Source organism: Bubalus kerabau, chromosome 8 (assembly GCF_029407905.1).
Source record: "Bubalus kerabau isolate K-KA32 ecotype Philippines breed swamp buffalo chromosome 8, PCC_UOA_SB_1v2, whole genome shotgun sequence".
Taxonomy (NCBI): domain Eukaryota; kingdom Metazoa; phylum Chordata; class Mammalia; order Artiodactyla; family Bovidae; genus Bubalus; species Bubalus kerabau.
The window spans coordinates 102,420,185-102,436,543 of NC_073631.1; the positions used below are offsets into that span (position 1 = coordinate 102,420,185).

General features: G+C 45.5%; 1 protein-coding gene across 2 annotated transcripts in view; it reads right to left on the minus strand.

Annotated features, from left to right (window-relative positions):
• The window catches only part of LOC129659535 (solute carrier family 23 member 1-like), a 246,646-nt gene that overhangs the window by 193,342 nt on the left and 36,945 nt on the right, over nucleotides 1–16,359 (minus strand). For both annotated transcript variants that reach the window (XM_055590989.1, XM_055590990.1), the window contains 4 exons: nucleotides 4,360–4,541; nucleotides 2,591–2,711; nucleotides 1,335–1,491; nucleotides 406–659 (listed from right to left, as the gene is read on the minus strand). In XM_055590989.1, coding sequence (XP_055446964.1) covers nucleotides 406–659; nucleotides 1,335–1,491; nucleotides 2,591–2,711; nucleotides 4,360–4,541 — 714 coding nt within the window. The remainder of the gene's footprint in view (nucleotides 1–405; nucleotides 660–1,334; nucleotides 1,492–2,590; nucleotides 2,712–4,359; nucleotides 4,542–16,359) is intronic.

Consider the following 16,359-nt stretch of genomic DNA (forward strand, 5'->3'; position numbering starts at 1 on the left):
TCTTTCCCAGGTGTAGTCAAAGGGAGACGTGACAAGGGAAGAAACGTCAGAGAGATGCAATGTTGCTGGCTTTAAGATGGGGGAAAGAGGCCATAGCCAAGGATGTGGGGAGCCTCTAGATGATGGAAAAAGCAAGACGATGGATTCTCCCCTGGAGCCTCCAGGCAGGAACGTAGTCCCGCTAATAACTTTACTGTAGTCCTGTGAGACCTGTGTTGGAGTTCTGACCTCCAGATTGGTAAGATAATACATTTGCGTTATTGAAAGCCATTATGTTTGTGGTAATTTGTTGCAGCAACAATAAGAGACTAAGACATGGATGACAGATCCAGGTACTTAGCCTGCACACCCACCACCCACCCCTGCCACACACACATACCCATGGACCACTGTCTTCAGCCTTACCCTGGTGATGCCGAGTGCGCCCACATTCTCGCTGTAGGAGGTGGTGCCATTCCCTGTCCCCCAGGCCCCTGCCAGCAGGCAGCCCAGGCCCTCGATGCCGATGCCTCGGTTGATGGCATGCTTTGGAGGGGGTGGTGCCCCCACCAGGCGGGCACAGGCATGATAATCACCTATTGACTCCACCATTGAGGAGATTACCGCTGCGATGATCCCAAAGACCCCAGCCAGGCTGACGGTGGGGAGGCCCCACTGTCCTGAAAATGCAATGCAGAGGGAATATTAACCCAGAAGACAACAGGTTACTGGACCCCAAATAATTTCTTTCTGAGAGGATTCTCCGGAAGGCTTTAAACACTAGGCAACACATCTTCCAGCCCCACAACTGTCCTGAGACTTTGTCTTGAACCCCTGCCTTACCCGTGCCTCCCTGGGGGTGGGTCCCATGCCCTGACCTTGAGGTCACAGCACGCACAAAGAACCAGCAGCCCGGCCTTTTACCAGGAAGGCCCTGAAGCATTCTGAAGTCCAGATACTTACTCAGGGAGGCTGTAGCTCCCTAGCCCCTGAGGCCACCCCTGCCTATCACCACTGAAACGTGCTTATTCACACAACCTGAGCCAAGAACTGCAGGGAAAGGAGACCAGAAGAGGCCTAAGGGATGGCCTTGACCTCCAACCCAGAAATGTTCTCATTCAGTCCCGAGCCTCCCTTGTGTGGGACCCACCAAGTCCAGGAGGAGCCCCAGATGCTGGCTAGAGGTCGGGGTTCCTCTGTGCTTTTCCCCCCCACAGGCTGTTGTCAGATCCCTTGAAGAAGATTCTTCCCCCCACCCCGTGGCACTATTCACCACCCGCTCTGGTGCCCTGAGCCCCATGGACAGACCTAGGAAGCATGTGTCCCAGGCAACAAGGGCCCAGTCTGCTCATTACCTGGGTAAGGGAAGCGAAACCACGGAGCCTGGCTCAGGACGTTGCCTTTGGTGTCAGTGCGGGCCAGGTACCCGTAGGCTGTGGGTGCTGAAGGGAGGGCGTCGCTGACTGTGAGCACAAAGCAGAGCAGCCACGAGATGCAGAGCCCCAGCAGTACCTGCGGAAGGGAGGTGCCCTTCACACCTGGTCCCACTCCCTGCCCCTGTCCACACCTCCCAGCAAGGTTGGGCAAAACAGAGAATTCAGGAAAGCTCTTCAAAATGAGGAAGTGTTGGATTAGGAACCCTCCCAGTGACAGAAATCTGTGTGTCAGTGGATAAGTAACACAGTAAAGGAACACAGACAGTAAACCATAGGGAGACCTCATGCCAGGTAGAGGCAGAAATGTCCAGGAAAGTAGACAAGGCCTGGGTCAGAAGGACTGCAAGCTGACTCCCTTTCTACTGTTTGCTGGTCACATGACTTGCTTCAAACTCCTTGAGCCTCAGTTTGCTCATCTGTACAATGGAATTTCAGCCATTGCTCTGCAGAGCCTGAAGCAGGATTTCTTAAAGTGGGGTCCTCAGATGTATTGATTTTAATCTCTGGTGGTAGAACTCCAGACATCTGTATTTTTAGCAACGTTCCCAAGTGAATCTTATGCACACTGAACTTCTGAACCACTGGCCCACAGGGTTGTGGAAGGATCAATGAGATCATTATATGGAAGTATCTTTTTTATAATGCAGAATGTAGGTCATAGGTGAATCAAACCTGAAAACACCTTTATGGGGTTGGCAACTGCGCCTGCTTGACAGATTGGAACAAATTCAACAGAGAAGGCTCTGAAAAAGGAGGCACCATCTGAATCATCCAGGAACCAATGAGAAAGCAGCAATGAGAAAGAACCTAAGCATCTTGGCCCTTCGTTTTGTACCCATAGTGGTGATTCTGGCTACCTCCCCCAGGGCCATGCTCTGAGGACGTCCCGGGAAACATGAGGAAGCTGTCCCACACTGGCGACCGCTGTAGCAACCTGGGGCAAGCGCTCTGCTCCCGCAGGAGAGAAGCATTGAGGGAGGAGCTGTAGGGCATTAAGCCAATGCTCCCACCACCCATGGGCAGGGTGGGGAGGAGCAGTTAGGGGAGGCCGAGGAGGAGAGGCCACTGCAGGTAGAGAGCATTTGACTTGAGGCCCATCTGGGTGAGCAAGAAGCTGCCCCTCACTCTCCAGTTGAGTCAGCTAAGAATGGCGGCAGGTGGGGAGTGCTTCTTACAGGGAAGATCTGAAACAGGTAGAACTTAGAGGCGTGAGACTTCTTCTCTCGTCCATAAACGGGCACGGGCACTGCGATGTTTTTCAGGTACTGAGAAAACAGCACGATGAGGAAGATGGTCCTGAAACAGAAACAAACCACACCCAACCTCGTGAGCTGGGGCACATCCAGAGCGAGGCTCCAGGAAGCTGGGCTACCGTGTGCCTCTGGGTCTGGGGAGTAGGGGCTATGCTAGGAAGGTCCTCATCTAGGCCCTGCTCTGCATCCTGCCAGCTGAGAACAGGTCGGTGGGCCCCTTTCAGAGGCTGCCGGTGGCTGAAGAGGAAGAGTGGGCAGAGGACTACTATTCCTTGGGACGTGAGAAATGAGCATGACAGCTGCATAGATCCAGACTGGAGCCACTGAGGCCAGGGTCAAAGCCCATGTGAATGAACACATCCATCTGTTGTTGCCAAATTCCTCCAAAGCTCTGTTTAAATGTTGAGGGCCTCTTCCCCACCCCACTCCTAAGCCTTCCTGACACTCTTCCCCTGCCCTCTCCATCTCCCACAAGCTGGCTGTCACTGCCCCATTCCCTGAACAAGCTTGACACTCTGGGACCCTCATCAGTGTCTCCTGGTATCACAGGTACTTGGACTCAAGTCTTAACCCTCTGCTAAACTACCAAATGCTTGAGAGCTGGGCTATGTCTCTGTACCCTTCCCAGGAGCTGGAGGTGTACAAATATTTGCTCAGTGAAAACCTAGGAGGCAAGAGACAGGTAGCATCAGCCATCTGTGAACCCTGCACTAAATATCTTTAGACACTGCCTGTGATGAACTCATTGTCTGTGAGGACTAATAACAAATAAATCGGAATAATACATTCTAAATTGCCATTTCACTGCTTTTTAAGGTATTATAATGTACATGAACTAGAAAGCCTCTTGATGAGGGTGAAAGAGGAGAGTGAAAGTCAGCTTAAAACTCAATATTAAAAAAATTAAGATCATGTCATCTGGTCCCATCACTTCATGGCAAATAGAAGGGGGAAATGTGGAAGCAGTGACAGATTTCCTCTTCTTGGGCTCTAAAATCACTTCAGATGGTGACTGCAGCCATGAAATTAGAAGACAATTGCTTCTTGGCAGGAGAGCTATGACAAAACTAGACAGTGTGTTAAAAAGCAAAGACATCATTTTGCTGACAAAGGTCCATCTAGTCCAAGCTATGGTCTTTCCAGTAGTCATGTATGGGTGTGAGAGCTGGACAATAAAGAAGGCAGAGTGCTGAAGAATTGATGCTTTCGAACTGTGGTGTTGGAGAAGACTCTTGAGAGTTCCTTGGAAAGCAAGATCAAACCAGTCAATCTTAAAGGAAATCTACCCTGAATACTCTTTGGAAGGACTGATGCTGAAGCTGAAGCTCCAGTACTTTGGCCACCTGATGCGAACAGCTGACTCATTGGAAAAGACCCTGACATGGGAAAGATTGAAGGCAGAAGGAGAAGAGGGTAACAGAGGATGACATGGTTGGATGGCATCATCTATTCAATGGACATGACCTTGGGCAAACTCCAGGAGATGGTGAGATATACAGGGAAGCCTGGCATGTTGCAGTCCATGGGGTCAGGAAGAGTCCGACACAACTTGGCCACTGAACAACAACAAATGTTCATGAAAGTACTTGTAAACCACCTGAGCTTGCCAATATCCAGGACTCACTCTTTTAACTGGGTAACCTTCCTCTAGAGGGAACTCAAATGGCCCTCCCACCCAGGAGGGTACTTACGTGGCAGCAATCCCCCAGTGGGTCCCGGCGTCATCACCCGCAGGATTGAAGAGAGGCAGGGCCATCAGGGATATTGTGGGAGCAATGGTCAAGGGGCCGATGAAGCGCATGAGGAAGCCAATGAGGCCTGAGAAGCCCACCAGCATCTGGACACAGGAGGCAACCATGACGGCTCCCTGCAGCTGAAGAGGAAGAGTGGGGCTCATTGAGAGCGGGCCCGCGGCGGGGCGGGGCCTGTGGCTGGGTGGGGCCTGCGGCGGGGCGGGGACCTCAGCCCTGCCCAGGCCACCAGGATCGGTGGTACCTTCAGAGGCAGGGCAGGGGGCAAACCTGGACCCTAAAGGAACCAATGGAAGGCAAGCTCCTACCTCATTCCTCTCTCCAGTCCTCTATTGCCAACTGTCTGTTGGACATTTTCACCTTATGTGAAGTTTTTCAGAAAGTAGACTTCAAGGTTATCATGGTGAGAATGCTGGTGACTTGTAATACTGGTGTTACCCAGTAGTGTATTGACCGTCTTGCTGCTTTACTTTTCTCTGTTTTCCTACTTTCTGACTCAGAGGCTGGCAAAGGGGACAGAGAGTGAATTGCTGAGGTTCTGTGGGCTGTCCAGGCTCAGTCGAAACTTTTCCAGACAAGATGGGAACAAATGAGCTTGCCCATGTTCTAATTAAACTCCATGGGCAGGCCCTGAAATTTGTATTTTGTACAATTTGGACTTGTCATGAAATATTCTTCTTTTGATTTTTTTCAACCATTTAAAATATGAAACCATTTTTAGCTTGCGGACCATTCAAAAAACAAACAGAAGACAGGCAACCGGCCAGATTTGGCTCATAGGCTGTAGTTTGCCAACCCCTGAGCTATGGGACTCATTGAGTTTACTTCTCTTTTTTTACTTTACTTATTTGGGTGTTGTACTTTCTTTTTTTATCCCTTGCTTTGAAGTCTGATTTCCCAGAAAAGAAAGAAAGAAGTCTGATTCCTGCTTTCTTTTGATTAGTGTTAATATATTCCTCTCCATCTATTTACTTTTAATCTACATGTATTTTTATATTTAAAGTAGGTTTCTAGAGAAAGACAAATATAATATGATATCACTTATATATAGATCTTTTTTAAAAAGGTACAAATGAACTTATTTACAAAACAGAAATAGAGTCACAGATGTAGCAGACAAATTTATGGTTATCAGGGGATATCCCCTGATAGGGGAGGGGTAAATTAGAAGACTGAGGATGACATATACACACTACTATATATAAAACAGATAACTAATAAAGACCTGCTGTATAGCATGGGGAACACGACTCAGTACTCTGTAATGGTCTATACATAAGGAGTGGATATATGTATAACTGATTCACTTTGTTGTACATCTGAAACTAACACAACATTGTAAATCAACTCTACTCCAATAAAATTTTTTAATAATCAAAGTAGGTTTCATCTGGACAACATACGGTGGGGTCTTATTTTTTGATCCACTCTGACAATCTCTGGTCTTGTAATCAGTGCCTTTAGAGCAATGATGTTCAAAGTAATTATTGATCTAGTTGGATGAATATTCACCATATCCATTACTATTTTCTATTTGTGGCCCTTGGTCTTCATTTCTTTTTTTGTCTTCTACTCTTTTTCTGCCTTTGGTGGTTTTAACTGACATTTTTATATGACTCCATTTTCTCTCCTTTCTTAGCATAACTATTATCCATTGTTTTCCCTTTAGTGGTTGCCCTAGAGTTTGCAATAAACATTTACAGTGAACTCAAGTCCACTTTCAAATAACACTATACCACTTCCTGAGTCGCATGAATAACTTATAGTAACAAAACAATCCTAATTTCTCCCACCTAGCCATTTTATCATTGCTGTCATTCATTTCAATTATAAATAAGCATACACAAGAATATAAGAATTTTTAAACTACCATAATACCAGAAGGTGAAGTTTAAATTGGTCTAATGTGTTGAAACCTGAGCTCGCCATCTCTTCCCTACCACCATTTTCTTACAACATAATGACTATTTACCTGTCCTCTCTATTACTTCTTATCTCCCAGAAAGAAATGACATGACTATTGGTCCTGTATATGCCTCACTTTCATTTGTGGCTACTATTGTGATGTAGAGTTGGACTGCTAACCATTGGTGGTTTCAAGACTTGAGATGTGTGTCAACAAATAGAACCCAGTGAAACATGGAAAAATCTACCTTGAATTCCAATAGGCTGGCTCAGTGAATTAAACCAATCCATTGATCAGTGAAAGGAAGTTGAAACTTGCAAAAACTTTCCCATGTTTTCAGCACTGGTGAAAAGCCCTGGACCAGCAGATGGAGCTAAAATACCACAGCTACGACTCTGGGTTTGCGCTCACTCTCAGACACTTGGAAGTGATGTGAGAAAGAAAGAGTGGAGGCTACTGTTCTGGATCTGGGCAAGAGGAACCCCTACCCTGGGCCCTGTGCTTTAGAGCAGGGGTTGGCAAACTTTTTCTGTAACTGGTCAGATAGTAAACATTTCAGGTTTTGTGGGCCACGTGTAATATCTGTCACATATTCTTTTTTAAATTTTAAACAACTTAAAAATGTAAAACCCAGGGCTTCCCTGGCGGTCCAGTGGTTACAACTCCACCCTTCCATGTCAGGAGACAAAGGTTCAATCCCACACACCTGGCAGCATGGTGTAGCCAATAGTAAATAAATAAATAAAATGTAAAAACTATTCTTAATTGGTAAGGAGTAGAAAACAGATTGGGTAACTTCCCTGGTAACTCAGCTGGTAAGGAAACCACTTGCAATGCAGGCGACACCAGTTTGATTCCTGGGTCAGGAAGAGCCCCTGGACAAGGGATAGGCTACCCACTCTAGTATTCTTGGGCTTCCCTGGTGGCTCAGACAGTGAAGAATCCACCTGCAATGCAGGAGAACTGGCTTCAATCCCTGAGTTGGCAAAATCCCCTGGAGGAGGGCATAGCAACCCACTCCAATGTTCTTTCCGGGAGAATCCCCATGGACAGAGGAGCCTGGTGGGCTACAGTCCACGGGGTCACAAAGGGTCAGACATGACTGAGCACAGCACAAAACAGATTACAGGCTAGATTTGGTCCAAGAGCCACAGCTTGCTGACTCTTGCTTTAGAGGACTCAGAAACACAAGAATAGTGAACGCACTAAAGAAACACGGTTATGTCTGTCGCTTGGGATCCTGTGCTCCGTGCAGGCTCAGCATGACCCACATCCCTAAACATCCTCTCACTACTAGTACTGTGTCCTCAGAACAAGGTAACAGCTTCTGACTATTACAGTGTTAGAGCAACCACATCATTAGAACACAGGAAGGATTTGAGCAACAGAAGAGCTCGGGCAGGAGAGGAGACAAATTAACTTGTTGGACCTTTCTTCTCAGATAGTACGAAGACAAGAGATTCTTGTATAAGAAATTATAGTGCTTGGGTCTTCCCTGGTCACTCAGTGACAAAGAATCCACTTGCCAGTGCAGGACACACAGGTTCCATCCCTGATCCAGGAAGATCCCACATGCCACAGAGCAACTAAGCCCATGGGCCACAACTATTGAACCTGTGCTCTAGAGCCCGGGAGCCGCAACTACTGACCCCACGTGCCTCACCTACTGAAGCCCAGGTACCCTGGAGCCCACGCTCCGCAACAAGAGAAGCCACTGAAACGAGAAGCCCACGCACCACAACTAAAGAGTAGCCCCTGCTTGCCCATGCGCAGCGACGAAGGCCCAGCCCAGCCAAAAATAAGTTTGAAAAAAAGGAGTGACAGTTCTCTGCCGGAAGCAGGAGCTCCGCCCGTGGCAAAGGTCATGAGGAAGGAGGCTCAGCATACGCAAAGGCGGGATCGAGCCTCAGGAGTCCCCCTGGATATTCTCTAGCATCTACCCCCAAAACCAGAGTCTGCCTACTTTACTGCTTTGTGCTCTCACCTACACCTCTGACTTTACAGGGGGGCTGTCCTGGGCGTGACAAGAGTGTTTTAGTTCACAACCCTGAGAGGTGTGAGATGTTCTAAACTGTCTGAATACAGACGCCTTTGAGCAGTTAAAAGATTGATTAGAAAAAAAACTGGAAATAGAACTGCCTTATGATCCAGCAATCCCACTGCTGGGCATACACACTGAGGAAACCAGAAGGGAAACAGACACGTGTACCCCAATGTTCATCGCAGCACTGTTTATAATAGCCAGGACATGGAAGCAACCTAGATGTCCATCAGCAGATGAATGGATAAGAAAGCTGTGGTACATATACACAATGGAGTATTACTCAGCCATTAAAAAGAATACATTTGAATCAGTTCTAATGAGGTGGATGAAACTGGAGCCTATTATACAGAGTGAAGTAAGCCAGAAAGAAAAACACCAATACAGTATACTAACGCATATATATGGAAGTTAGAAAGATGGTAACAATAACCCTGTGTACCAGACAGCAAAAGAGACACTGATGTATAGAACAGTCTTACGGACTCGGTGGGAGAGGGAGAGGGTGGGAAGATTTTGGACAATGGCATTGAAACGTGTATAATATCATGTATGAAACGAGTTGCCAGTCCAGATTCAATGCACGATACTGGATGCTTGGGGCTAGTGCACTGGGACGACCCAAGGGGATGGTATGGGGAGGGAGGAGGGAGGAGGGTTCAGGATGGGGAACACATGTATACCTGTGGCGGATTCATTTTGATATTTGGCAAAACTAATACAATTTTGTAAAGTTTAAAAATAAAATTAAAAAAAAAAAGATTGATTAGAAATTGTATTGGTGAAGGGTTTTTCACTTGTTGGGCCAATGTTTGCTGCTAAGTTTCCATATCCCTTACCTGCTGTGTCCCTGGCAGTGTATTGATTAATATAATTGGTGTAAGTAGTAGCTTTAATGTTTGTAACCTTGGACCCTGGAGTTAATTATTTTTCTTGTTATAGTCCACCACACCTTTGCCCTATAGGAATGCAACTTTATCTAATGCTTTTGGAGGGTGGCGCCTGACTAATCACCTTTAGAGAAAACTAAGTTTTCTGAAGAAAGGGTCTTAAAATGTTAACAGGCCTCTGGGCCAGAAGATGATGCACATCACCTAACCTTTTGCATATGATAAGTTTGCAGGAAGAAAGCCTGGCTTACTGCATGACTCTACCCCTTCCCCCATTATCCTCTATGCATAACTTAAGGTATAAAAACTATTTTGGAAAACAAAGTGTGGGCCTTGTTCACCGAAGCTTGGTCTCCCCATGTCGTTCTTTCTCTCAACTTCTGGCTGAATTATTCAGCCTCTTTTCTCCACTGAATTTTCTCACTGAGCTATCCTTATTTAACCACTCTTTATATCTTTAATTAACATTTAAATAAGCTGTTGCTTCCTGATCACCGATGCCCTCTCCCCTTTGAAACCCCTGACTCCACCGGGGCTGGACCCCCGGCAGTTCTCAGTAAGCCTAAGTGAAAGGGAAATCGTGCCCCTGGCATCTAGCAGATCAGGGTAAAGAAACTGATGAAATAAAATTCATATTTTAAGGCAGACAAGAAAAAAAATTAAATATAAAAGATGATTGCTCCTTGGAAGAAAAGCTATAATAAACTTAAGACAGTATATTAAAAAAGCAGAGACATTACTTTGCCAACAAAGGTCTGTATAGTCAAAGCTGTGGTTTTTCCAGTCGTCATGTATGGATGTGAGAGCTGGACCATAAAGAAGGCTCAGCACCAAAGAATCGATACTTTTGAACTGTGATGCTGGAAAAGACTCTTGAGAGTCCCTTGGACTGCAAAGAGATCAAACCAGGATTTATAAAAGAAATAAATCCTGAATATTCATTGGAAAGGCTGATGCTGAAGCTGAAGCTCCAATCCTTTGGTCACCTGATGTGAAGAGCTGACACACTGGAAAAGACCCTGATGCTGGGAAAGATTGAAGGTAGGAGGAGAAGGGGATGGCAGAGGATGAGATGGATGGATGGCATCACCAGCTCAATGGACATGAGTTTGAGCAAACTCTGGGTGATGGTGAAGGACAGGGAAGCCTGCATGCTGCAGTCCATGGGGTCACAAAGACTCAGACACAACTGAGTGACTGAACAACAACAACAATGGAAGACAAGAAAAAAATTAAATATTAAATTCCTTCTGTTTTTTTGGGCCTCCTCCCTCCCTAAAATGCAGTGTCCACCCACATTACACATTAACTGGAGCTCTTCAAAGATGGAAGGGCCAGATAAACTGTAAAGCAGTGTGTTTTTTTTTCTTTCTTCTGATGGTAACAATGTAACTTCTTTAATTTTTTATTTATCTTTTAATTGAAGGATTAGTGCTTTATAGAATTGTGTTGGCTTCTGCCAAACATCAACATGAATCAGCCATAGGTATACATATGTTCCCTCCCTCTTGAACCTCTCTCCCATCTTCCTGCCAATCCCACCCCTCTAGGTTGAAGCAAGGTAACTTCTTGAAAGAATAGTGTTCTTTCTCAGCTCTGTTGGGAGTCATGGTGACCTGCTGCTCCCTTCTATGTGCTTACCTGGACAATGTATCCCTGGTGAACTTTTACATGAAATATCAGTATGTCATTTTAACATATGATCCTTTTTCTCAAAAATGTATATGACTATGCCTTTGACTTCTAACAGGTGAAACAGTTCACAGAGCTTCCTAACAATCTGCTCCCTGGGTTATAATCCTCAGTTTGGCTCGAATAAAATCCCCCCCCCTTTTTTTTCTTAACTTGATAGTTAATTAAAATTTCCACTTCTTATTCTTTCAGTTCAGTTCAGTTCAGTTCAGTTCAGTCGCTCAGTCGTGTCACGACTCTTTGCGACCCCATGAATTGCAGCACGCCAGGCCTCCCTGTCCATCACCAACTCCTGGAGTTCACTCAGACTCACGCCCATCGACTCAGTGATGCCATCCAGCCATCTCATCCTCTGTTGTCCCCTTCTCCTCCTGCCCCCAATCCCTCCCAGCATCAGAGTCTTTTCCAATGAGTCAACTCTTCGCATGAGGTGGCCAAAGTACTGGAGTTTCAGCTTCAGCACCATTCCCTCCAAAGAAATCCCAGGGCTGATCTCCTTAAGAATGGACTTGTTGGATCTCCTTGCAGTCCAAGGGACTCTCAAGAGTCTTCTCCAACTCCACAGTTCAAAAGCATCAATTCTTCGGCACTCAGCTTTCTTTACAGTCCAACTCTCACATCCATACATGACCACTGGAAAAATCATAGCCTTGACTAGATGGACCTTGGTTGGCAAAGTAATGTCTCTGCTTTTGAATACGCTATCTAGGTTGGTCATAACTTTCCTTCCATGGAGTAAGTGTCTTTTAATTTCATGGCTGCAGTCACCATCTGTAGTTTGCTTAGTTTTAATTTGCATTTACCAAAGCCAAGTATTGCCTCCCTGGGGGAGAGTAGAAATAAAACCAAACCTCAAACCACATGTGTTTTGTGATTCTATTGATGATATAATACAAATAGGCTGCACTGAAGAAGAAATACACCCTGCTTTGAAAAAAGTGATTCAACAAATGGCATTTGAAGGTTAGCCAATTGACCTGGCAAAAATCCAGGGCCCACCAGCTTGACAAGTGAAATCCTTAGGTATGTCTTGGTCTAGAGGTACATGGAAAAGTTTATTAAATACTAAAAACCCCTGTTAACTCTGAGTCCACCTTGAGAAAAGAAAGGAAGCACAAGGACTTGATAGATCACTGAAGTACATTGCGTCTGGTGTGCTCTTGGACTGCACATCAGAGCACAGGCATGTGCAGAAAGGCTGTTTTTGAAAGGGAAGAACAGCAGAAAGTTCTGGCTGAAATTCACAAGTTATGGCTCAGACTGGTCTCAGACCAGCATCTCAACCAGCACAGCACTCCTGAGATAACAGAAGTGTCAGTGGTTGAGTCCACACCAAATGAGGGCTGACCCTGGCAGATGCCCGATGCTTCAGCTCTGAGTGGGGCATTTGGTGCAGAGGTGGCCCAAAGGAGCTACTCAGCCACTCTCCCTCTCAAAGGCCATTCCTAACTAGTCTGCTACTTGGCACTGCTTGGAATTAAAGCACTACTGACTGGCACCAAATAACTCCAAGATCAGAAATCTCAATGATATCTTGAATGATGTCAGAAAGACATTCAAATAAGGAAGGGGTGTGTGTGCATGCTAAGTCTCATCAACAGAACTTGCTGATTAAAAGGAAATAGTTACATGCAGGAGAAGAAAACAAGGTTACACAAGGAGGAGTTCATAGGATTCATGAATAAGTGACAGTCCCTGCCTTCCCTGGGTGGACACTACTTCACAAGATAATCTAACTCTAGCAACCAAGATTTGGATCTCACTATGTGGGTCTTTGAATTCAAAAAGCAAGTTTGTCTTGCTGAAGGTGCTTCTCACCCACCTGAGAAAGACTGAGACTGAAAGAGTGTAACATTTCAGTAGAAGGGCTTTGATGGAGAAGGAAGGCAAGTCTAATTCCAGCCAATGAACAATGTGTGTGATGTGCCAGTGGACATGAAATTACCCAGAATTATCCCTTTAGAATTTTAGGTTCTCAAGCTGTGGCCAATGGACTAGCAGTTTGGTCTGGCAAGTCGTTCATAGAGGCTGTACTGAAATTTCACCTTTTATGGGACAGGACTTAATAGTCAAATCTCAAATACTGGTGGTTCATATCAATGTCCCCGTGTCTTAAAAAAGACAGGGGAAGTATGACTTTGAATGTAGTCACTAGGGTCCAGGAGATGACACCTCGGGTCACAAGCCACGCACACGTGGGCTCCCAAACTGCACAATCTCCATCTCTATCTGACATTGTTTGTGTTTCCCAGGATGATCCAGATTGATGACAATGATTGATTGATTGATGACAGTGATGGGCACAGGTGCCTCTGGTGGGAGAACATGAGGATAAATGGCCCATCACAGAGCTGGTAGGCTGCCCGAACCGGACATTCCACAGAGTAGGGAAGGTTTTTAACAATCTTTAAAAACCTGGTGGTTCTGGAGAACTGTGGTGCTGGAGAAGACTCTTGAGAGTCCCTTGGACAGCAAGATCAAACCAATCAATCCTAAAGGAAATCAACCCTGAATATTCATTGGAAGCTGAAACTCCAATACTTTGGCCACCTGATGTGAAGAGCTGACTCATTGGAAAAGATCCTGATGCTGGGGGAAAATTGAGGACAGGAGGAGAAGGGGGTGACAGAGCATGAGATGGTTGGATGGCATCACCAACTCAATGGACATGAGTTTCAGCAAACTCCAGGAGACAGTGAAGGACAGGGAAGCCTGGCCTGCTGCAGTCCATGGGGTCGCAGAGTCAGACATGACTTACTGACTGAACAACAAGAAAAACCTGGTATGGACAGTGTTTCTGATTTGAACTTTGCTTATCCTATCACTGAAGCCCTGGCCCAGGCTACGATATAGAGACTAGCAACGCAGACTGAAATCACCATGAAGATTGACTTATATATTAAACAGCTCAAGGATCGCTGTTCACAGCATGAACATGACAGGAATGGAGCAAGAAATACAATATCCATTGATCTTTTCATACTTCATGACTGCTGCTGCTGCTGCTAAGTTGCTTCAGCCGTGTCCGACTCTGTGCGACCCCATGGACTGCAGCCTACCAGGCTCCTCCGTCCATGGGATTTTCCAGGCAAGAGTACTGGAGTGGGGTGCCATTGCCTTCTCCATATTTCATGACACTTCACCCCAAAGCAGTAAAATTACAGCAAAATTAGGATATGTGCTTGAAGCAATAAAATGTGGGTGACAAAGACAGAAGGGCAGGCTTTGCCGGGTAACACAGTGTAAGCTCAAGATCAAGCTGAAAATGGGGCACAAAAGTGAGTCGCCAAGTTGAGCAGTTGGAGCAGAGGGTAAAGAAATCTTATTTTCCCAGGACTAGAGCTTTGGTTGTGTTCCTTAAGATGGAATACTAGAATCAATTTAATTTGACTTGCTGGTATTCTGATGGTATTTATGGGCCAGATTGGAAAGTCTGGTGTTTTTCAGAAGAAGACATGCATCCTACCCTGTGGAAAGAATCCAGTGACAATATATTTATTAAATCATGTGAAAGTACCTTGGGAAAGGACACACAAAGGAAGGTTTAGCAATGTTATTTTTCCTGCCCACTAATTAAAAGTTAGGGGAGAAAACTCAAAACCCCCTCTAGGAGCAAAAAAATGGGTTGAGAAGGGCTCATCGTAGGGAAAAAAAAAAGATGGTGGCAGAAAGAATGGAGTCACCAATCTTGCATCAAATAATGCTACTTTTGCCCATTGTGTTTAAATGGGAATAAGAAAATGATTTCTTAGTCATACTTCTAGATACATCTTCAATCTGGGATGAGGGGTGCTGGCATCATAGTTGGTTCTATGAAACTGAAACACATCTAATAAAGCTAGTCCCAAAGTATACTGGGCTGTACTGAATGGACAACAGGGAATGAACACTGTGAAAGTAGCCAGTACCGACAGTGATGCTGGCATACTTAGGACGTGGTCTGTGTGAACTTTGAGATTAAAAGGTCATAGACAGGTCATAGACTAACTATGAGTTCACAGGTGATTTACATGATACTTGATGAAATGAAAGTCACAGAAATAATGATAAATAACAAAATCTATATTATATTAAACTCTCATTTCAGTTCAGTCGCTCAGTCGTGTCCGACTCTTTGCAACCCCATGAATCGCAGCACGCCAGGCCTCCCTGTCCATCACCAACTCCCGGAGTTCACTCAGACTCACGTTCATTGACTCAGTGATGGCATCCAGCCATCTCATCCTCTGTCGTCCCTTCTCCTCCTGCCCCCAATCCTTCCCAGCATCAGAGTCTTTTCCAATGAGTCAACTCTTTCAATGAGTCAACTCTTCCAATGAGTCAACCTCCCATGAGGTGGCCAAAGAACTGGAGTTTCAGCTTTAGCATCATTCCTTCCAAAGAAATCCCAGAGCTGATCTCCTTCAGAATGGACTGGTTGGATCTCCTTGCAGTCCAAGGGACTCTCAAGAGTCTTCTCCGACACCACAGTTCAAAAGCATCAATTCTTCAGTGCACAGCTTTCTTAACAGTCCAACTCTCACATCCATACATGACTACTGGAAAAACCACAGCCTTGACTAGATGGACCTTTGTTGGCAAAGTAATGTCTAGTCACTGGTTAAAGGGCTTCCCAGGTGGCACAGTAGTAAAGAATCTGCCTGCCAATGAAGGAGATGCAAGAGACTTGGGTTTGATCTCTAGGTGGGGAAGATCTGCTGGTTTAGGAAATGGCAACATACTCCAGTATTCTTGCCTGGAACATTTCATGCACAGAGGAGCCTGGCAGGCTACAGTCCATGGGGTCACAAAGAATCATACATGACTGAGCATATACACACATACACACACACACAAACACACCTGTTAATGTGGCAAGCATAGGAGCAGAAATGAGTCCAGGTGTTCAAATAGACCTATAAGATGAGGACAATTACAGTTAATTCTGTATCATTCAATAGCATCATAAAAGAATGATACAAGTTTACCATAATGCACTCAGTAGAGTGGCTAACATGAAAAAGCTAGAAAATGTTGGTGAGATTGTGGAGTAACTGGGACTCACATATGATGCTGGCAAGAGGGTAAACTGGAACATCCATTTCAGAAATGTATTTGCTGTTGCTGCTGCTAAGTCGCTTCAGTCGTGTCTGACTCTGTGCGACCCCAAGACCGCAGCCCACATGGCTCCCCTGTCCCTGGGATTCTCCAGGCAAGAACACTGGAGTGGGTTGCCATTTCTTTCTCCAATGCACGAAAGTGAAAAGTGAAAGTGAAGTCGCTCAGTCGTGTCCGACTCTTAGCGACCCCATGGACTTTGCACATCAGGCTCCTCCATCCATGGGATTTTCCAGGCAACAGTACTGGAGTGGGGTGCCATTGCCTTCTCCTAGTGTTTACTAAAGTGGAACATATAAACAATTTGATGGTGA